At 45.0% G+C, this 24,237-nt stretch overlaps 1 protein-coding gene across 1 annotated transcript in view; it reads left to right on the top strand.

Moving 5' to 3' along the window:
- The first annotated feature begins 8,063 nt into the window (after positions 1-8,063).
- Positions 8,064-24,237, top strand: part of LOC122552265 (noelin-2) — a 472,756-nt gene continuing 456,582 nt past the window's right edge. The window contains exon 1 of the mRNA XM_043694956.2: positions 8,064-8,427. Coding sequence (XP_043550891.2) covers positions 8,362-8,427 — 66 coding nt within the window. The 5' untranslated portion in view covers positions 8,064-8,361. The remainder of the gene's footprint in view (positions 8,428-24,237) is intronic.

Raw genomic sequence — 24,237 nt, 5'->3', positions numbered from 1 at the left:
GGTGCCAATCAAGTGGACTTCTTTGTCCTGGATGGTGTCAAGTTTCTTGAGTGTTGTTGGAGCTGCACCCATCCAGGCAAGTAGGAAATGTTCCATCACCCTCCTGACTTGTGTTTCATAGATGGTGGACAGGGTTTGAGGAATCAAGAGGTAAATTACTTGCTTCAGAATTCCTAGTTTCGAATCTGATCTTGTAGTTACAGTAGTTATGTGTCTGATCCAGTTCAGTTTCTGTGCAATGGTTACCCCTAAGGATGTCAATAATGAGGAATTCAGTAATGGTCATTTCATTGAAAGTCAAGGGGCAGTGGTTAGATTTTCTCGTGTTGGAGATGGTCTCCGTCTGCCACTTGTCGTGGGTAAATGTTACTTACTTGTTATCAGCCCAATCTTGGATGTTGTCCAGATCTTGCTCCATATGAGATGTTTCAACATGGAATGCATACAGGCTGCTTCAATATCTAAGGGGTCATGAGTAGTGCTGAACGTTTTGTAATCAACATCCCCACTTCTAACCTGATGATCATCAGAAGTTGAAGAGGTGGTGGTGTATTGATAATGTCATTGGACGAGTAACTCAGAAAGAGCCCCTGCAAAACTGGGGTCAATGGGAATTGAGTGAAAACTCTCCATCAGTTGGAGTCATTAGCTCAAATCTCACCAGGGCAGAAAGTGAAATTTGAATTCAATAAAATTAGGTCTTGCCAATGATGCCCAATTCTCAAAAAAAAACAATGTAAGGTCATTAACAAAGCAACTGAAGCTGGTTGGACCTAGATTAGATTCTCTACAGTGTGCAAACAGACTCGTTGGCCCAATAAGTCCACACCGCCCGTCCGAAGAGAAACCCACCTCCCTCCCTTATATTTACCTCTGACTAACGCACCTAACACTGTGGGCAATTTAGCATGGCCAATTCACCTGACCTGCACATCTTTGGATTGTGGGAGGGAGCCAGACCAAACCCAATCAGACACAGGGAGAATGTGCAAACTCCGCACAGACAGTCACCTGAGGCTGGAATCGAACCCAGGTGCTGTGAGGCAGCAGTGCTAACCACTGAGCCACCGTGCCACCCAGGACACTACCCTTAGGAACTCCTGCAGAGACATCCTGGAGCTGAGATGACTGATGTCCATCAACCTTCTTCCTTTTTTTTTGCCAGTTATGACTCCAACCAGAGGAGAGTTTTCAACCAATTTCCATTGACTCCAGTTTAACTCAGGCCCTTTCAAGCTGCACCCAGCCTTGATATCATGAGCAGGTCACTCTCATCTCGCCACTGGAGTTCAGCTCTTTGGTCCATGTTAAGGCCAGGGTTGCATTGAGATCAAGAGCTGAGTGGCTAGCCATAGTGAATCCATACTAAGTGTCAGTAAGCAGCTTATTCTTTGCACTGTCAACAATTATTTCTGTCAATTTGCTGATGATTGAGAGTATATTGATATTGTTAGATCTGTCCTGCTTTTTTGTATATAGAATTTTTCTAGACAATTTTCAACATTGTTGGACAAATGCCAGTGTTGTAACAGTACTGGAATGGCTTGGAAAAGTCCACAGAAAGTTCTGGAACATGTGTCTTGTACGATTGCCGGAATGTTGCCAGACCCCACATGGCGTTTGCAGCATCCAGAGCGTTCAGCCATTTCTTGATACAATGTGGAGTGAATTGAACTGGCTGAAGATTGCCATCTGTGATGCTGGGGCTCTCTGGAGGAGGCTGAGATGGATCATCCACATGGCACTTTTGACTGAAGATTGCTGCGAATGCTTCGGCCTTATCTTTTGCACTGATGTGCCGGGCTCCCCCATCATTGAGGATGGGGATTACTTGTGGAGCCTCCTCCTCCAGTGAGTTGTTTAATTGCCCACCACCATTCACAACTGGATGCAGCAGAATTGCAGATCTTAGATCTGATCTATTGGTTGTGTGATCGCTTAGATCTAACACTTGCCGCTTATGCTGTCTGGTACACAAGTAGTCTAGTGGTAACTTCACCAGAGTGACACTTTCTTTTCAGGTACGTCTGGTGTTGCTCCTGGCAGGGTGGGGGATGTACTGGGCCCTGAGATTATCGATTGTACTGGAGTACGATTCTGCTCATGGCTCACAGTGCCTCGTGGATTCGCATTCTTGAGTTGCTAGGTCTGTCCATTCTACTTAACATGGGGATAGTACCACTTGGAGATATTCTCAACATGTAGGCAGGATTTGTCTCCACAAGGACTGTGCAGTGGTCACTCTTACCAAACCTGTCATGGTAGGGCATGACTAAACTGGTGAAAACAAAATAAAGTTTATTGTCTTCTTTCTTGTTGGTTCCCTCATCATTTGATACAGACTCAACCTGGCAGCTTCGTCCTTAAGGATTTGACCAGCTCAGTTAATACTGCTACCAAGTCACACTGAAGTCCCCCCACCAGCGTACGCTTTGTGCTTCATTTGGGGCAAACAATAGGTGGTAACACACAGGAGTGTCTCCCTAGCCATTAGCATGTCTCCTGAAGGTAAGGTGGTCTGCCTAGTGCCAGGGTTGAGGATGTCTCCCCAGAGCTGCAGTGAAAAGGGAAGGATCTGGCTATTATAGTCCAAGTTCATGGTAATGATATTGGATAAGATCCCAGAGCTTTGAACAGTCAGGAGCTAAACTAAAAAGTGGAACCTCTAAGGATTACTACCAAGCTCAGGATAAATGAAGTTAAAGGGCTAAATGCATGAATGAAAGGTTGATTTGAAAGGAATGGATTTCATGTGACAGTATCAGCGTAAATAGGACCTGTTCCAATTCACTGGCTTTATGTTAACTGTGCTGGTGAATTGAGTAGGAAATGAAGGGACAGAGAGTAAAAGGATAGGAAAGCAGCAACAAGGAAGTTTAATGAATGGATCTCAGAATAAAAAACTCCCCCTGGGGAACACTGACCATAACATGGTAGAATTTAGCATTCAGCTTGAGAGTGACAAACTTGGCTCAGAATCAACTGTGCTAAGCAAGGGTGCTAACATCAGGACGAGAGCAGAGTAGACTGGGAAAAGAGGTTAGCAGAAAAGACAAATGAAGAACAATTGCAGACTTTTAAATGTGAACTGTTTATGGATCGCAGCCAAGATACATCCCAATGAGAAAGAAGTACACTAGAAAGAAAATGAATCAACCATGGTTAACAAAGAAAGTTAATGAGACCATCACCTTGAAAGAAATGGCATATAACATGATAAAAATTAATGGCAAATCCCAGTGGACTGGGAAAGTTTCAAAAGCCAACAAAAAATGACCGATATCATAATAAAGTGGGAGAATATAAACAATGAGGGAAAACTAGCAAGTAATGTAAACATGGATGGTAAGAGCTTCTTTTGATATCTAAAAAAGAAGAGAGCAGTCAAAGTGGTCATAAGCCCCTGAGAGACCGAGGCTGGGGAAATAACAATATAGAATCAGAAAATGACTGAGGAGTTGAATAAACATTTTGCCTCAGTTTTTGCATCAGAGAGGACATTAATAGCATTCCAAAACATGCTAAATAATCAAGGGGCTGGTGGGGGAGTGAGGAGTTAGGGGAAGGGGTTGGGGGGTGGGGGGGGGTGGAAATTAACATAAGCACCACAAGAGCACTGGACCTGATGGGTTGCATCCTAGGATTTCAAAGGAAGTAGCTACCAAAATAATGGATGTACCAGCTGTAAACTTCCAAAGAACTTAGAATCTGGAAATGTTCCAGAGGATTGGAAAACTGGTAATGTAACATGCTGATCAAAAAGGCAGAGAGACGAAACAGGTGCACCAGTTAGCTTAACATTTAACATTGAGAAGATGTTATAGTCTATTATTAAGGATGTAATAGCAAAGCATTTGCAAATGCATAATGTGATCGAGCAGAATTCTCATGTATTTGTTGCTCCTGCCCTTCTCGATGGAAGTGGTCATGGGTTTGGAAGATGCTGTCTGAGGATCTTTCGTGAATTTCTGCAGTGCATCTTGCAGATGGCACGCGCTGCTGCTACTGAGCGTCAGTGGTGACGGGAGCGGATGCTTGTGGATGTGGTGCTTTGCCCTGGATGGTGTCAAGCTTCATGAGTGTTGTTGGAGCTGCATTCATTCAGGCAAGTGGAAAGCATTCCATCACACTCCTGACTTGTGCCTTGTAGATGGTGGACAGGCACTGGGGAGACAGGAGGTGAGTTACTTGCCACAGTATTCCTAGCCCATGACCTGCTCTTATAACCATTGTTTTTATATGGCAAGTCCAGTTGTGTCTTTGGTCAATGGTAACCCTAGGAGTTAGTGGTCAGAAATTCAGTGATGGTAATACCACCATTTTAACTCTTAATAGAGATAGTCATTGCCTGGCATTGTGTGGTGCTAATGTTATGTGCCACTCTCACCCTAAAGCTAAATGTTATCCAAATCTTGTTGCATTTGGACATGGATTGCTTCAGTACCTGAGGAATAAATGGAACTGTGTAATTATTTGCGAACATCCCACTTATGATGGAGGGAAGGTCATTGATGAAGCAGCTGAAGGTGGTTGGGCTGAGGACACTACCCTGGAGGAGTTGCTGCAGAGATGTCCTGGATCTGAGATGACTGACCTCGAACAAACACAGCCATTTTCTTCCATTCCCGGGATGATTCCACTCAGCAGAGAGTTTGCTCCCTGATTTCTATTGACTCCAGTTTTGCGAGAGCTCCTTGATGCAACCTTTGGCCATAAAGGAATCAGGGCTTATGGGGATACAGTGTGGTTAAGGATTGTTAGATCAGCTATGATCCCAACTAATCACAGCACCACACAAATGCCAAGCAATGACCATCTCTATTAAGAGTTAATCTAAGATTAGATTAGATTCCCTACACATGGAAACAGGCCCTTCGACCCAACCAGTCCACACCGACCCTCCGAACAGGATTACACCCACACTCACTCCCCTACCTTACATTTACTAAAGCACCTAACACTTTGGGCAATTTAGCATGGCCAATTCACCTAACCTGCACATCTTTGGATTGTGGGAGGAAACCAGAGCATCAAGAGGAAACCCAAGTAGACACAGGGAGAATGTGCAAACTCCACACAGACAGTTGCCTGAGGCAGGAATTGAACCCAGGTCCCTGGAGCTGTGAGGCTGCAGTGCCAACCATTGAGCCACCATGCTGCCCCAAAATTCAAAACCTCTAGGTTTTCACTGAGGTTGTCCTTCTTCCTCTCCCATTCCCATTACCCACCATAAGAAATTCCTCCTAACCTCTATCTTAAATGGGCAACCCATTTCTATGAGATTATACACTTTCGTTCTAGACTATCCCACAAGGGGAAACAATCTCTCCACTTCCACCTTGTCGAGTCCCCTCAGAGGCTAAGGTCTCCTCCCATTCTTCTAACCTCCAACGAATACAGGCCCACCCTACTCAACAACCCGTCATAAGTGAGTCCCTCCATATCTGGTATTAGCCGAGTGAGCCATCTCTGGGCTACCTTTGCTGAGGTAAGGGACCCAAAACTGTTCACAGTATTCCAGCCATGGTCTGACCAGTGCATTGCAGTCCCTGCTACACCTCTGTCCTTTTATACTCCATATAAATCCAACGAGGAATTCAGGATTAATGCCTTTGCTGACCGAGATCTGAGAATGTGCCAGAGTAATTTAGAGGGGAGGTGATGGATTGACGGTATTATCGCTGCACTGTTAATCCAGAGACCCCGGTAATGTTCTGGAGACCTGGGTTTGAACCTGCCATGGTGGATGGGGAGAATTGAATTCAGTAAAAATCTGGAATTAGGGATTCCACGATGACAATGAAACCCTCCGCTCTGATTTATCACCATCACCCCCAACCTGCATCCACCTATCGCCTTCCAAGCTACTTTCCCACAGCCTCGCGTCCCCCTTCTATTTATCTCTCAGCCCCCTTGGGCACCCCCCTCCTCCCTGATGAAGGGCTTATGCCCGAAACATCGACTCTCCTGCTCCTCGGATGCTGCTTGGCTGTACTTTTCCAGTGCCACACTTTTTGATGCTGTCAGAAAATCCATCTGGTTCACTAACATCTTTTGGGGAAGGAAGCTACCATCCACAGCTGGTCTGGCCTACATGTAACTCCAGACCCACAGCAATGCGGATGACTCTTCACTGCCCCCTGGGCAATTAGGGATGGGCAATAAATGCTGGCCCAGCCAGTGATGCCTTTACCCCATGAATGAATTAATAAAAGACTAAATAGTTGCGGTGATACATAAAAGGGGAAGGTGGAGAAGGATAGGAAGGAGAAGGCAGGAGTGTATGCTGATAGGACAAGTTGAGGGGGAGTGAGAAGGTGCATATGCAGATCATAAAGACCCAGCATGCACTCCCTGGGCCAAATGGGCTGTTTATATGCTGCAAGTTCAATGCAATTGTATATTATAAAATGATTCAATTTGGTGAAACCACTTAATTGTCAGGGATTGTTGAAACAGGTTATAAAAAGTCTATCTGTTCCCTGTTTAGCCACTTGAAGGCCAAACCAATGGGTGAGGATGGATGCTTTTCTGTCCTTTGTGGGTGTGGGTGTGGCTGTGCAGGCCAGCATTAAGTCCCCACTCTAGTCACCCTTGAAAAGATGAGTGATCAAATCCCGACAGTGCAGAAAGCAGCCATTCAGCCCATCGGGTCTGCGCTGATCCTCTCCAGAGCATCCTACCATGACCCAGTCCCTATCCTATCCCTGCATTTAGCACGGCCAATCCATTTAGACATCACTGGGTGACGCTACTGATGGAAAACTTTCTGCTGTGGAGAGTCACATACTTGTCAGGTCCCCACAGAGCTGAAGAGAAACGTTTGCTTATTTTCCTTCTTATTAAAATGTTTCAAAGAATGAAGAATCGCGTCTTCTGAACCCAGCAGAGCTGGGGTGTTGAGCGTGTCTGGGATGGTGGATTGAGTGGGGGAGAGAGGAAATGGGAGACACTAGTGAAGACTGAGGACAGGGTCTAAGAAGTTTAGAACTCACTATCATGCTTTACAGAGAATCCAATCTATATGGAGCAAGTACAACATCATTCCCACTATAGTTGCTCTGCTGAGAGCTGCAACATATTAAACAGTTCAGACTTTCAGCCTGTTTTCTCTATGTGTGTCTGTATATGTGTGTGAGCGTGTGCCTGTGTGTGGCTGTGTGGGTCTCTATGTGTCTGTTTGTGTATGTGTGTGTGTGAGTGTGTGCATGTGCGTGTCTCTGTGTGTGTGTCTGTATGTGTATGTGTATGTGTGTGTCTGTATGTGTGTGTCTGTGCATTTGTATGTTCTGATGACCGCTTGCTTGTCTTTATGTACGTCTTTGCATAAAATGGCTTGCTCTAGCTTCCTATGTGTGTATGTCTGTGCACTTGCTCCTGTGTACCTATATGTCTATGCATATTTGGCTGTGTCTCTAGTTTTATGTGTTAATGTGTGTTTGTTTAAGTATCTGTTTGTGTCCTTGAATGTCTCTCTGTGTCAATATGTTTGCGTGTATGTTTGTGTCAGTACGTTCGACTGTGTTTACTTGTTTGGAAGTGAAGTATACATTCTTTGTACATTCCATGCATGTGTGTGTACGCCAGTTCATCTGTGTCTATTTCTATGTGTGACTTGTCTGTGTATTTCAGCCTGTATGTATCTGGGTGTCAGTCTATCTGTATGGGTCAGTCTGTTTGCTTCAGTCTATGTGTCAATCTGTCTGTAAGTCTCAGGCCGATCTATTCATATGTGTCTCTGTGTGTCTGTCTGTGTGTGTCAGTCTGTTGGCTTCTGCCTCTGTGTGTCAGTCTGTCTGTGGACATGTGTCTGTGTGTGACAATCTGGCTGTGTATGTGTGTGTGTATGTGTATTTTAATTTATGTCTCAGGGTGCTTACCTTAACATATTTGCATTGTTAAATTTCTAAGCGGAACAATATATTTAAAGAATTAAACACAATCATTGGCTCGTGCTCTCTCTCTCTCTCTCTCTCTCTCTCTTTCTCCTTCCCCTTCTCTCTGTGCCAGATTCTCCTGCTGGAAGCTACTGCTGCAGCAGCACAGCCCTGTTCCCTGTAGCTCCCTGTTTAAATATCAATAGATACACAGATATCCTCCCTGTTTTGATGCTGTTTCCTTTTCAAACCATCAAACACTTTCTGCACCCCCACCCCCCCTTCTTTTCCTAACAATGGGGTTATGACTGAGCCTTGCATCATTGATCAAATGATGTTTGAGGTTAAAAATAAGGCAGCCTGCAGGGACAACTGGCTATAAATGCTGGATCAAGATCTCCCTTTCAAAACAGAACACCATACTCTGACATCTTGAGATCAGAAGTGAAGAGGTGGCTGGCGATCTCTCCCTTCCTGTCTTTTTATGCAGAGAATGAATCTCTCTATCACCTTCTCTCTGCTCCTGCTGATCGGCCCAAACCCTTGTCAGGTACGTGCTTTCTATTGCTCTTTTTAATTTACGATCAGGTCTCAATAAGGCAGTAAAGGTTTGCTGAGGCTTTCGCTGGGGACCGTGTTACTGAGCGTGCTCCGGGACTGTTGTTGATAGGATCCCTGGCAGTGATGTTTTTTAGCATGTTTTCTTTTGTTGTAGTTAATGTCTCGTCAGAGGTGCTTTGCATGGATAAGATGTGGGTTTTAAGCTTGTCTTTGCTTATCTTATCAGTTGGAAGATGAAATGCTTGATGTCCCATAAACTCCAGGCATTGTGATCTGTTTCAGCAAAGGCATAGCCACAGTCCGAACTACACATGGTCCTAAAGACACCCTTCTGTACGACACCACTCTCATTGCCTGTCCACATTGTACGCACGCAACAAAAGCCCATTTGGCATCTCTGCACATGGAAATACATTCAAATACAGGAGTCTTTTCTGGTCAAACCTATTATGTACGTGTGTGACTGGTGTTTCTTGAACAAACTCTTGGTTACAGCCCTATCTTTGTCAGAGTGTGTGTGTGTAGACCTTTCGCAGAGTTTTGCAAAATTCAAAGTCACCTTGGCCCATCAACTGAGGAGTTTGGGGATGGGGAACTGTTCACTTTGCAGGTTGTCTGCCTCTCTATGTCATCTAGTTCGCACTTGTAGTCAATTCCTGAGACAAATTTATCTGCTGGTACTTTGGCAAACTAAGTCTTTGTAGGAGGTAATGGAGAGCAACCCTTGTTGGGAATGTGGTGATTAGAAATGGTATATAAACAAATGTAAATTCTAGACATGACTCAGAGTGGGGAAGCAAAATTTGGAAGTTCTTTGAATATGGGGATGTGATGGCTGCAGCAATGTGAGATCTATACTCTTGTGAGTAAATGGTAACAATCTTAGTGGAACATAACTCGACAGAGAGAATGATGAGAGGAGACATCTTGGCTGAAGCCCTTGAAGTCTTGGGCTCCAGTACCAAGTGATTGGTGTCACTATGATTATTGTTGGAACAATTAAAGTCTAGGTACCATTCCCTTTTTGTCAGGGTGAAACAGTGGTAACATCACTGGACTTGGACTCTTAAGGCATGGGTTCAAATCCCATCAGAGCCATCTTAAATTCCGTGAATGAGTGAAGATTTGGAATTGAAACCCCCTCTCAGTGAATGAGAAACTATCACTGATTCTCATGGAAACCCATTTAGTTCACCAATGTCCTTTAAGGAAGGAAATCGTTACCTGATCTGACTGACAAGTCTCTCCAGGCGCACTGCAATGTGCTTGACTCTTAACGGCCTTCTGAAATGGTCCCAGCCAGTTCAAGGACAATTAGGGACGTGCAATAAATGTTGGCTTTACTCACAATGCCAGCAGACCATCAAAGAATGAGCAAATTACTGCAGATGCAAGAATCTGTACTAAAAACAAAAATTGCTGGAAGTTACAGCAGGGCAGACAGCATCCATGGAGAGAAAGCAAGCTAACGCTTCGAGTCTAGATTATTTTTCATCAGAGATACCATAAAGGAAGGCAAAGATGGAGGACATCCCAAAACATTTTACAAACAAGCGAATGCGTTTGAAGTGTAGTTGCTACTGTATGAAGGGAAAATGACAGCCAATTGGCACACAGCGAGCCCTTCCAAACAGCAGTGAGATAACGACATGATGGTCTGGTTGGGTGATGTTTCTTAAGGGATAAGTGTCACCCAGGTCATTGAGGACAGCTATCCTGCTCATCACCAAGTTGAGTCCTGGAATCTCTTGCAACCACCGAGAGAACAGATGGAGCCTCAGTTTGACATTGCATTGAAAAGCTTGCACTTCCAGCACCACCTCACTGAGTGAATACATCAGCCTGGATTGGGCACTTGAGCTCCCTAGAGTGAATCTTGAAGTTTTAACTGCCTGACTGAGGAGAGAGTGACAGAGAGATGCTACCCACTGCGTCACATCTGACACCAGTCCTTCCTGCAGTTACAACAACGAATCTGGCTTTGGCTGTTAGACCAGTGGATTACTGCCCAGGAGAAGCAACTACTTGGCAATAGTTCTTGCTGCATCATGCATTATCATCGAGTGCAGTTTGAGTCTTTCCAAAGCAGTGAACATTGTGGCTCTGAAGAGTAACTGGTTTGTTCAAGTCTTCTCCACACTATATCGACACATACACACACCAACACACACACATTCACACAGACAGGCAGACAGACACAGACACACACACATGCACACAGGCAGACAGGCAGACATACAGACACACAGTCAGACACACACACCAACACGCACACATTCACACAGACAGGCAGACAGACACAAACACACAGACAGACACACACGCGTGCACACAGGCAGACATACAGACAGACACACAGTCAGACACACACACACATACACACGCACACACACAGACAGGCAGGCAGACAGACAAACACACACACGCATGCACGCAGACAGACACACAGACAGGCAGACAGACACACACACAGACAGGCAGACACACACATGCACACAGACAAACAGATTGACAGACACACACACACGCACAAAGATGCTACCTACTACTTTTAAGCAGTCTTTTTGAGTAACTTTGCCCATTGAAACATTGGGAATTAATATAAGGAAATAACTTTTCTGTCAGGATTCATTCCTGCCTGTGTATCATGTGAGAAGGAATCCGCACATCGTGCTGTACACCGGTGACTGTACAATCGAAAGCTCTTTGTTGGCTGTCAGCACAAGAATGTGAGAATGAGCCAGGATCATGATTGACAATGGAGCCCCTTGACCCTAAACTATCAGCCATAGAGTCATACAGACCCTTCGGTTCAACTCATCAAGGCCGACCAAGTTTCCCAAACCAAACTAATCCCATCTGCCTGAGTTTGGCTCATATCTGTCTCAATCTTTTCTGTCCATGTACCTGTCCAAATGTCTCTTAAATGTTGTAGTTATACCTGCATCCACCAGTTTCTCACATGTAAACCACCCTCTGTGTGAAAAAGTTGCCCCTCAGGTCTCCCCTCACCATATAACTCTACCCTCTAGTTTTGAACTCACATATCCCCAGGGGGAGAAAAAACCTTTGCTATTCACTTTATCTATGTCCCTCATGATTTTATAAACTTCTATAAGATCACCCCTCAATTTCCTAAGCTCCAGTGAAAAACGTCCCAGCCTATCGACCTCCCCTCATAAATCAAGCCCTTCAGTCCCAGTAACGTACTTGTAAATATTTTCCGCATCCTCTCCAATTTAACAATACCCTTCCTATAGCAGGGTGACCAGGACTGCACCCCGTACTCCAAAAGTGGTTTCACCAACACGCAGTACAATTGCAACATGACTTCTCAACTCTAATACTCAATGGTCGGACTAATGAAGGCGAGAATGCCAAATGCCTTCTTCATCACACTGTCTACCTGTGATTCAACTTTCGAGGAACTATGTACCTGAACCCCTGAGTCTCTCTATTCAACAACACTCCTCACCGCCCTATCATTAACTGTGTGAGACATGCCCTTGTTCATCTTGCCAAAATGCAATGCCTTGCATTTATCCAGCTTAAAATCCATCTGCCACTTCTCGTCCCATTGGCCCAATTGATCAAGATCCCTTATAATCTTCTTCACTGTTGACTATACTACCTGTAGTGATTGCAGGGTGGTCCGGGTGGATCCCATTAACTATGAGATCCTTGATTGGAGTTGTTAACCTGGGCTAGGGAACCCTGGCCAGCAGCTATAAGCAGGAGTCTCACAGAGTCTCCTCATTCTCGTGACTGGCTCTGAGCTGCCTGTCAGAGCCTATGTACTGTGCACTTGTAAATAAAGGGTGACTTGGTGACAGGATACCAGCCTCCGTGGAGTTATTTTGTCACCAATTTTGGTGTCACCCGCAAACTTCCTATGTTCTCATCCAAATCATTTATATAACTGACAAACAACAGAGAACCCAGTCAATCAATACCCAGCAATCAGAATAAAGATTAATGTACCATTTGTATTCCCAGTTGTTCACAGTGGTAGTGAATAGTGTGTTCTGGTTCACTTAAGTAGTTTAAGTTATGACAAAATGCACATTTACACTCATGTTAATCTCTGGGCAGCCAAGACAAAAACTCCTAATTTCTCTCCATCACAAGGCTGACCAGGAATCTCAGCTGTTTTTACCACCTGCATTGGCACACATTGGAAGGACTTACAAGTTGATGTTGAACCTGACTGGGAACTTTATGAACACTCTTTCTTTGGCCATCCGGTCTCAAAGTGAGATTATGAACCTGGTACCTCTAGCTCAGCAGCAGGGACACTACCCTGTTTGCACATTCAGTGCATACCTGGAGTGTGCACATTCTCCCTGTGTCTGCGTGAGTTTCCTCCCACAATCCAAAGATATGCCGTTTAGTTGAGTTGCCCATGCTAAATTGCTCATAGTTTTCAGGGATGTGTAGGTTAGGTGCATTAGTCGGGGATAAATATAGGGTAGGGGAATGGGTCTGAGTGGGTTACTCTTTGGAAAGTCGGTGTGGACTTGGGCTGAAGGGCATGTTTCCACACTGTAGGGATTCTGATTTTTCACTACTCACTATCCATAACTTTATATTGCAACATTCCGTGCTGTACATCTCTATGACTCTATGCATTTGAAGGTGCATGTTGTCATAGAAAGTGTAGGGTGAAGGGAGGGCAATTGGCTCAGTTGTTTGGATGGCTCATGTGGATCACATATCCTGCCATCGTCCCACCCACCCCACCAACATCAACCAACCCCCCTCAACATGCCCCACCCCCACCAATTCCCTACATTAATACAGAGTAGAGATGGTAACGCAGCGGTATTGTCATGAAGGCTAGTGGGCTTTTGTGGCACAGTGGCAATTTCCCGACCTCTGGTCCAGGCGCCCTGAGATCAAGTCCCACCTGCTTCAGAGGTACACCATCACATCTCTGAGCAGGTTCCTTAGAAAGATATTGAAAAAGAAGTTAGTAAATCAGAAGCCTTAACCAATTCTCCGGGTACACAGGTTCAAATCCCATTACAGCAGCTTGTGGACTGAAATACTCAATTAATAAATATCATTAGGGTGACCATAACAACCGTGATTTGGTTTGCTGCAAAATCTGTTCACTCATATCCTTCAGGGAAGGAAATTTGTCCAGCCTGGCCTACATGTGACTCTCCACACAGAGCAATGTGATTGACTCTTAACTGCCCTCTGGGCAATTAGTAGGGGGCAATAATTGCTGACCTAGCCAGTGACACCTGGAAAAAAATTTACAAAAGCCCAGATTGGACCTGGTTAGATGCAGAGTGAAAGAGCTGTGACATGAGCGATGGTTCAATAGGTATTCTCTGGCCTTTGAGAGTTCAAACACGACTCTAGAGACTCAAACCTGACTGACCAATGTCGTGCTGAGGATGTACTGCCCTGGTAGAGATATTGTGCTTTCAATGTGGTGTTAAATCAGGACTCCAAATGCCCTTTTAGGAGGTAATATTTGTTTGAAGAAGAGGAGGGGGAATTCGCCCCAATGAATGGGAGATAGTAGCAGTGAGGCTCGACTTTTACTGGGCTGATATTCTGGGGTCTACTGGTTTAAATCCCACCTTAACAGAGACAGTGAATTATGAATTTGCCTAACCAAAGCTTTTTCTTTTGTCATCTCCTGATTAACATACAGGACATTGGTTAGGCCACATTTGGAATATTTTGTGTAATTCCAGTCTCCTTCCTATCAGAAGGATATCGTGAAACTTGAAAGGGTACAAACAAATATACAAGGATGTTGCCAGGGTTGGGGGATTTGAGCTATAGGGAGAGGTTGAACAAGCTGGGGCTGTTTTCCCTGTAGGGTCGGAGGCTGAGGGGTGACCTTATAGAGGTTTTTAAAATCGTGACGAATATGGATAGGGTAAATAGATAAAGTCTTTTCCCTGGGTTGGGGGAGTCCAGAACTAGAGGGCATAGGTTTAGGGTGAGGGGGGAAAGATTTAAAAGTGACCTAAAGGGCAACGTTTTCACGCAGAGATAGGTGCATGTATGGAATGAGCTGCCGGGAAGTGGTGGAGGTTCGTACAATTACAACATTTAAAAGACATCTGGATGGGTACATGAATAGGAAGGGTTTAGAGGCATATGGGCCAAATGCTGGCAAATGGGATGAGATTAATTTCAGATATCTGGTTGGCATGGACAATTTGGACTGAATGGTCAGTTTCCATGCTGCACTTCTCTATGATTCTAACAGCCAATCTGATCATTCTCATATTGCCATTATGTTGAAGTTGACTATGCACAGATTGCCATGTTGTAGGAATTGGCTATGAGCAGATTGCCATATTGTAGGAGTTAGCTATGAGCAGATTGCCATTGTGTTGAAGTTGGCTATGCGCAGATTGCCATGTTGTAGGAATTAGCTATGAGCAGATTGCCCTATTATAGGAGTTGGCTATGAGCAGATTGCCATTGTGTAGGAGTTGGCTATGTGCAGATTGCCATTGTGTAGGAGTTGGCTATGCACAGATTGCCACTGTGTAGGAGTTGGCTATGTGCAGATTGCCATATTGTAGTAGTTGGCTATGCACAGATTGCCATTGTATTGGAGTTGGCTATGCGCAGATAGTCATTGTGTAGGAGTTGGCTATGCACAGATTGCCATTGTATTGGAGTTGGCTATGCGCAGATTGCCATATTGTAGGAGTTGGCTATGTGCAGATTGCCATTGTGTAGGAGTTGGCTATGTGCAGATTGCCATTGTGTTGGAGTTGGCTATGCGTAGATTGCCATTGCCATGTTGTAGGAATTGGCTATGAGCAGATTGCCATATTGTAGGAGTTAGCTATGAGCAGATTGCCATTGTGTTGAAGTTGGCTATGCGCAGATTGCCATGTTGTAGGAATTAGCTATGAGCAGATTGCCCTATTATAGGAGTTGGCTATGAGCAGATTGCCATTGTGTAGGAGTTGGCTATGTGCAGATTGCCATATTGTAGGAGTTGGCTATGCACAGATTGCCATATTGTAGGAGTTGGCTATGTGCAGATTGCCATTGTGTAGGAGTTGGCTATGTGCAGATTGCCATTGTGTAGGAGTTGGCTATGCACAGATTTCCACTGTGTAGGAGTTGGCTATGTGCAGATTGCCATATTGTAGTAGTTGGCTATGCACAGATTGCCATTGTATTGGAGTTGGCTATGCGTAGATTGCCATTGTGTTGGAGTTGGCTATGTGCAGATTGCCATATGGTAGGAGTTGGCTATGTGCAGATTGCCATTGTGTTGGAGTTGGCTATGCACAGATTGCCATATTGTAGGAGTTGGCTATGAGCAGATTGCCATTGTGTAGGAGTTGGCTATGTGCAGATTGCCATATGGTAGGAGTTGGCTATGAGCAGATTGCCATGTTGTTGGAGTTGGCTATGCGCAGATTGCCATGTTGTAGGAGTTGGCTATGCGTAGATTGCCATTGTGTTGGAGTTGGCTATGCGCAGATTGCCATGTTGTAGGAGTTGGCTATGCGTAGATTGCCATTGTGTTGGAGTTGGCTATGCGCAGATTGCCATTGTGTTGGAGTTGGCTACGCGCAGATTGCCATATGGTAGGAGTTGGCTACGCGCAGATTGCCATATGGTAGGAGTTGGCTATGTGCAGATTGCCATTGTGTTGGAGTTGGCTATGCGCAGATTGCCATTGTGTCTCTGGTATTGCAGTAGTGTCTCCACTACAGAGTGACTGCAGTGTGCTTTGTGATTCCCTGAGGTTGTGAATGGTGCTTCGTATATGCAAGCCAACTGGTTTTCATAACAAGCCGACCCCAATCACAGAATTCCTCGCTCGGCCAAATTGACCATCTCCAACACCAACCGACAGGTCGTCTTGTCAATTCAACAGCAATTGGCATCCCGTTCCTGGTATGTGCTAGTGATGTGGACCCGTGCCAACATGGAGTTTGATCAAGCTCCATTAAGCAGCTAAATCAAAAACGACAATGACAAAGTTCTGGGTACTCGCTGCTAACTGGCCCTTGTGGTTGATTGCGGTAGAGGACATCTAGTTTGCTGGTTGAAAATAACTAAAAACACAAGGAGGTCACACACAGCTCCTGTAGACATGAAGCATAAGAGAACGTCAGGCAGTGGAGAAAATGTGAAAAAAAATCTACAATCATGATATCAGGGATGAAAGATTAGGACTAGGGAAGACTGGACAAACTGGAACTCTTAACACTGAGAGATGATGTGACAAAAATGTAATGGTTTTGATCAAAAATGTGCCTCTAAATATAGTGGGGGGAGAGTATGAGGCAGTCAGTAATAATCTCATAAAGGAAGCAGGCAAAATTTCTTTACTGAAAGACTGTGAAACTGCCTATCGCAGGGATAACAGAATAGAGATAGAGTGGAGGTGAAAGGATGGGATGAGGTTTGGTTTGAGCAGGGACTTGGGTTTAAGGCCCAGGTCCTCCAGAGATATATAACAACATCTCTGAACATTTTGGTTTGAAAATACCAGGTTTTTGCATTAAAGTGGTAGTGCCCCTCCCTCTGAGGCAGGAGACCACGGTTCACGTCTCACTGTAATAACATCCATGATTAGGAAATATCATGACCAGTTAGGATGAATGGCCTGTTTCTGTGTCAACCTTTGTTTAGGTTTGAGACACAGCCAGGAAAACTAGCATGGTAAGCTTCAGGAAAGGATTAATTCTCATTCGCTATCAATGTCTACGTTTTTGAGTGTGGTTTCTTTTAAACTGACGCTGGACACCTCACAACAATCAGTAATTATCCTTTAGATCTGACAAGCAGTCACATACACACTCTCACACACACACTCTCACACACACACACTCTCACACACACACACACACACATTCACAGACTCTCACACACTCTCACCCTCTCACACACATGCACACACACACTCACATACACACACACACTCTTTCTCACACACACACATTCACAGTCTCTCTTACACACAATCTCACTCTCTCTCACATACATGCACACACACTCACATACACACACACTCTTTCTCACACACACACATTCACAGTCTCTCTTACGCATGCTCTCACTCTCTCACACACATGCACACGCACACACTCACATACACACACACACACTCTTTCTCTCACACACACACATTCACAGTCTCTCTTACACACAATTTCACTCTCTCTCACACACATGCACACACGCACACTCACATACGCACACTCTTTCTCACACACACACATTCACAGTCTCTCTTACACACAATCTCACTCTCTCTCACATACATGCACACACACTCACATACACACACACTCTTTCTCACACACACACATTCACAGTCTCTCTTACGCATGCTCTCACTCTCTCACACACATGCACACGCACACACTCACATACACACACACACACTCTTTCTCTCACACACACACATTCACAGTCTCTCTTACACACAATTTCACTCTCTCTCACACACATGCACACACGCACACTCACATACGCACACTCTTTCTCACACGCACACATTCACAGTCTCTCTTACACACAATCTCACTCTCTCACACACATGCACACACACATACACACACACAGTCTTTCTCACACACACACATTCACAGTTTCTCTTACACGCAATCTCACTCTCACACACATGCACACGCACACACTCTCTCTCACACACACACACTCATACTGTCTCACACATACTCTCACACTCTCATACATGCACACACACACTCACAGACACACATACACACACATACATGCAAGCACACACAAATCCTCATTTGATACTACACATTGTAAACTATGTTCAAAATTATCACTGTCTTCTACACACCATTTCCTTACTCTAAGTGAGACTGGCCTTTCAATTCGATGTGCTCCTGTGTTGGACAGGAGTATAATCAGCATTGATGCTGATAGTGGTGTCCTGTTTTACCAAATGAGGAGGAGCCATGTTGCTATGTGTTGCTGGCGGGTTGGTTAGTTTGGATGGCTAGCGGGTGATGCCAACAGTGTGGGTTCAATCCCCATCACTGGCTGGAATTATGATGGAGGACTGTCCTTCTCAACCTCTCCCCTCACCTGAGGTGTAGTGACCCTCAGGTTAAACTCACCGTGAGTTGTATCCCTGTGACAAGAGAGTTGGACAATGGTCCAGTTGGACAATGGTTCAGTTGGACTATGGTGACTTGACTTTATTTCGAGAGTAGTCATGATTTGGAGATGCCAGTGTTGGACTGGGGTGTACAAAGTTAAAAATAACCTGGTATTGTGTGATTTTTAACTTTGACTTTATTTGAGCTGAGGCATCACTGCGTGTTATACATTGCAGCTTAACTCAAGGTGACCTGCTGCTTTTAACAGAGGGAGGCCACTTCCGTATCCCAAAATTGAAGAATGGCAGGCAGAGCCTTTTCAAACTCCACACTGACTGACTCTTTAGCAGCTTGGGAGACATCTGAGCATCTGGGGCAGGTGACCTTCCTGTGCTGAGTGCTGCCAACATTTTAAGTATACCCTTCGCATCTCGTTTCATTCTCTCTATTTGTCGAATTGCTCCCCTCCTCCAACTCCCCCACTGTGACATTGTCAGTGTTCTTCCTGTTCCTCAAGACAGATGCAAAGGTATTCATTTGTCACCACAGACCAGCCCTCTGCCTCCCTTTTTGTTTCCCCTAATCGTGTTCGAACCTGTGCCAAAGCCTCTCAATCTCAACAGGAGCAGAGACCCTCCCAGAGCCTGGCATCGCTAATGATCAGCTCTTCAATTCTGACAACAAAAGTGAATTCTGTCTAAAAGTCGCTTAGCTGTGACAGAACCACTGGGATTCTTATTGGTTTAGTGCATTATTCTCTTTTTGAAGGAGTGCTGTGTGTTAATCTGTGACAGCTTGATGATAGCCTGACACTTGGGAGTGATTCCTAGTCAGGGCCACTGCTGTGAATCTCGTTCCCTCTCCCAGGACTTGTCTGTCTTTTGAGTGTACCCGTGCCCATTGCTACAGGAGGCAGGCTCACATCTTCGGCGCACAAAAGGTGTATAACCTGGAAAGAAGTCATTTAAACAGATTGGGAAATAGTGCAATGACGTAGACCCCTGAGCATTACACATCTCAGGTGACTGTCTGTGTGGGTTTCCTTCCGACATCCAATGACGTGCAGGTTAAGTGGGATAGTCATGGAAATGCAGGGATAGGGTGGGGAGCTGAGTCTGGGGCAGGGTGCTTTTCGGAGAGTTGGTGAACACTGAATGGCGGGGATTCTATGAAACATCTCAGCATTCTGTAAATTTCAATGTGATTCTTCTTCATTGTTCTAAACTCCATCGAGTACAGATCCAGAGTCATCAATCACTTCTGACATGGCATTCCTGGGATCGTTCTTGTAAATCTCCGCTGCTGCTGACCCTAACCCTACCAAAGGCCAGCACAACCTTCCTTCAATGCAGGGCTCAAAACCGCTCATAATATTCCAAATGCGTTCTGACCAGAACTTTATTTGGCCTCAACAGTACATACTTGCTCTTGTATTCTCACTCTCTTGAAATGAATTTGCATTTGCCTTCCTAAATTCTGGTTGAACATGCCCGTTAAACTGAAGAGAATCCCGAACTACTCCCAAGACCCTCTGTGTTTCAAATTTCTGAAGCCTTTCCCCGTTTAGCAAATAGCCTACACCTCTATTCTTCCAACCAAAGTGCATCACCTCACACTTTCCCACATTGTAATCCATCTGCCATTCCTTTGCCCACACTTCAAGCCTGTCCAAGTTTGTCTGGAGTCAGGTAATGCTCTCACCTACTGTAGTGTTTCCTGAACTGTTTCCCACTGGGGCCTTATGTCAGCGTTTGAATTCTTAGCAAGAGTCCATGGCCAGAATAATGAAGTTGACCTGTGTCATTGGCAGCTCCTTTACAACAACAACCTGCAGTAAAATGCTGCCCAGTGTACACTGCTGAAGGAACGTATTCCTGTAGAATTTCACAGCAAGCCGCAAGGACAGATGACCAACCGCTCAATTGATCAGGAAACACTTGCGTCTGAAAAGTGGGGAGAGGTGTAAGGGATTTAAAGGAGGTGATTCCAGACATTGGTAAACCGCCAGTGATGGGGGGGGGGGGGGAAGGACACAGATAGTGCAGGAGATCAAACTTATCGGGATCTCTGAGCATTGACAAACCGGAGGTAATTACAAACATGCACATGGAGTTATTTGTGAGAGATAACTTTCAAAGCAAGACCTTGTGGACTGAAGCCAACATAACTCTACCACGTTACCCCTATATCGTTTCCCTGAACTTTTGGTTGATATTGAGTGTGGTGCTGGAAAAGCACAGCAGGCCAGGCAAGCATCTGTGGAACGGGAGAGTTCACATTTATGCCTGAAATGTTGATTCTCCTGCCCCTCGGATGCTGCCTGACCTGCTGTGCTTTTCCAGCACCACACTCTTGACTCTGATCCTCAGCATCTGCAGCCCCCACTTTCACCTTTTGGTTATTGTTGAGTTTGAGATTCTAAGACAGTGCCTTTTAAAAATGATTTTACATTCTCTGGCCTCAAAGGTACTTAGAGTTAAAAAATCCGTATTCCAATGATATGCAGAATGAATAGAAACTCCTGTAACAACAACAACTTTGTTCACTTAGCGCCTGCAATACTTTTAGTTTATTGATGTTGCTGGATGAGCCAGCATTTATTCCTCATCCCTAGTTACCCTTGAGAAAGTGGTGGGCAGTGCCTCTTGAACTACTGCAGTCCATGTGCTATAGTTAGACTCATTATGCCCCTAGTGAGGGAGTTTCAGAATTTTTACCCAGTCCAACTGAAGGATGTTTTTCCAAGACAGAATCTTGGAAGTGATTTGGAGGGGAACTTGCAAGGGGTGTTGTTCCCATGTATCTGCTGCCCTTGTCTTTCCAGATGGAAGTGGTCTTGGATTGGGAAGGTACTGTCTGTAGGTCTTTGCTGCAATGCATCCTGTTGATAGTACACACTGCTGCTACTGAGCATCAGTGGGGGAGGGAATGGATGCTTGTGGATGGGGTACCAATCAAGCAGGGGCTGCTTTTCTCTGGATGGTGTCGAGCTTCTTGAGTGTTGTTGGAGCTTCCCCCATCCACAGGCAAGTGGGGAGTATTCCATCACACTCCTGACCCACACCTTGTAGATGGTGGACAAGGGATTTGGGGTGGTTCAGGAGGGGATGTTGCAAGTTGCAGGATTCCTTGCACATAAGTTAATGTATTGAAATGTCCCAAGACACTTCACAACAGTCTGACGAAACACGGTGAGATATTAGGATAGTGACCAAAAGAGGTATTTGTAAGCAGTGTCTTACAGGAGAAGCATGAAGTAGAAAAGCAGAAAAATGAAGAGGGGATGTTCAAGAATATGATGTCTAACTGAAGGAACAACCACTAATGGCACAAGGAAGATTGTGGGATGGATGAGGCCAAGATTGAAGGAGGTTTCTCAGAGGGTTGTGAGCCTTTCGGTGATTACAGAGATGGGGAGACAGTCAGGCCATAAAGGAGCATAGATTCGAATTTTTACACCAAAATGTTGCGGACCATGTCGATCAGCAGGCACGGGAAGATTGGGGAATGGAACCTGGTGTGAGTTAAGACAGAGCTGGCAAAGTGCTGGGCGATCTCAAGTTTACAGAGCATGGGAGACAACTGGGGAGAGAGCAGCCCGGAGTCTGTTGGAATAGTTCAGTCCAAGGGAAATAAAAGCTTGGATAAGTTTATCAGCTGAGGATAATCTGTGGCTTTTTGCGATCAATTTGCTGTTCAGGAATTTACCAATTACCTGGTCAAATCTCATTTGGAAACTTCATGTTAATTCTTCTTTCAGTCCTGCCATCTCTGTGACAAAAGACAAAATATTTTTTTCACAACATGGAATCACTCTAGCAAATATTTATTGAGCCCTTTGCCTTCTCAGGGGACTTTAATGCTTCATCATCTCCTTTTCTTGGATAAACAGCACCTGACACCAATAATGAATCCAGACTTGATTAAATATTCAGTTGTTGTGCTAGACGAATATGAGGAGAACGTGAGGACTGCAGATGCTGGAGATCAGAGCTGAAAATGTGTTGCTGGAAAAGCGCAGCAGGTCAGGCAGCATCCAAGGAACAGGAGAATCGACGTTTCGGGCATGAGCCCTTCTTCAGGAATGAGGAAAGTGTGTCCAGCAGGCTAAGATAAAAAGGTAGGGAGGAGGGACTTGGGGGAGAGGCGTTGGAAATGCGATAGGTGGAGATGTGGCTGTGGTAGCGAGTCTGTTTGAGAACGTGGCTGAAGAGCTTCTGTGCAGAGGAGATGACCTGGGGTGTGCAGTGAGAGAGGGACTCACTGAAATCCTTGTAGAGGGAGGAAGAGAGCTTCTTCAAGGAAGGCATCCTTGTAAGAGGATTCGCAGTAGGTTAAAATCTTCTAGGAGAACGTGAGGACTGCAGATGCTGGAGATCAGAGCTGAAAATGTGTTGCTGGAAAAGCGCAGCAGGTCAGGCAGCATCCAAGGAACAGGAGAATCGACGTTTCGGGCATAAGCCCTTCTTCAGCTCTATCGCATTTCCAACGCCTCTCCCCCAAGTCCCTCCTCCCTACCTTTTATCTTAGTCTGCTGAACACACTTTCCTCATTCCTGACGAAGGGCTAATGCCCGAAACGTCGATTGTCCTGTTCCTTGGATGCTGCCTGACCTGCTGCATTTTTCTAGCAACACATTTTCAGCTCTAGACGAATATGATAAAGGTTAATAAAGAGAAACTATTTGCTGTCGGTACAGATGTTGTGAATGAGGGGATATACACGCACACACAAGTTAAAAGGCCACCACTCAGCTGGGAAGGATTCTTTCATTCACAAAGTGTGACCCAGATCCCCTAGTACTGGAGCTCCCTGAATTGGGGATCAATAGATTTATCTGGGGCAGGGACGACCAATACCAGCTAAATAAAAGGATGATGTGCGATGCAGAGCCAATATTGTGGGTTTGATTCCCATTACCAGCTGAGGTTAGCGTGATGGACATCCCTTCTCAACCTCTCCTGAGGTGTGGTGACCCTCAGGTTGAACCACCCCCCATCATCACTCTCTCTGCTAGAGAGGGCAGATCTAAGGTCTGGTAAGGTTATGGTGACTTCACCTTTTATACCAGCCAAATGATGTTGAAGTACATGATCAAAGTGAATGACAGGAGCAGACTGAAAGGGGCTGAATGGCCACTTGCTTCCTTAAAAGTGTTCTTTCTGAAATTATTCTTTTTCAGATTGTAAGTACCAACGCACAAAGTACATAACAGAGCGGGAGGATTAATGTATTGCAGCATCAATTTCATGCTACAACATTTATTTTGTCTGTTCTAAACAACATAGTCAATAAGATCAACTCTGATAAGGACTGCTTTATATTTAAGCTGCTCGTGATGAAGCCTGAAAGTGAAGCTGTTGAAATAACAATGGGTGTCTCAGACCTGGCAGCCTGTGTCTTTGCTAGTCTTCTAAAACCGTGCACAACACAAAGCATTGCTCATTAAGGTGTGTGAGAGGCATGTTAACTGCAGCTCACAAGATATTAACTGACAATGTGCTTCATGCTTTTCACAAATACACACACTGATCCATCATTATTAATGTGTCTGTTTCAGCAATTGGTGCGTTTTCGGTTTTAACCCTTCGAATGCATGCTGCAATGTTGGTATTATCTCCGCAATGAGCAACATGCTGGGCTGTGGGTTTTGCGGGATAAGGGGTGAAATCAGCCATGGCCTAACTGAATGACAGGAGACTACCAGAAGGGCCTCC

The sequence above is a fragment of the Chiloscyllium plagiosum genome, unplaced genomic scaffold (assembly GCF_037043375.1).
Source record: "Chiloscyllium plagiosum isolate Xiang-an unplaced genomic scaffold, Cpla_swu_hap1 HiC_scaffold_45, whole genome shotgun sequence".
Taxonomy (NCBI): domain Eukaryota; kingdom Metazoa; phylum Chordata; class Chondrichthyes; order Orectolobiformes; family Hemiscylliidae; genus Chiloscyllium; species Chiloscyllium plagiosum.
This window is presented reverse-complemented; position numbering and strand designations above follow the sequence as displayed.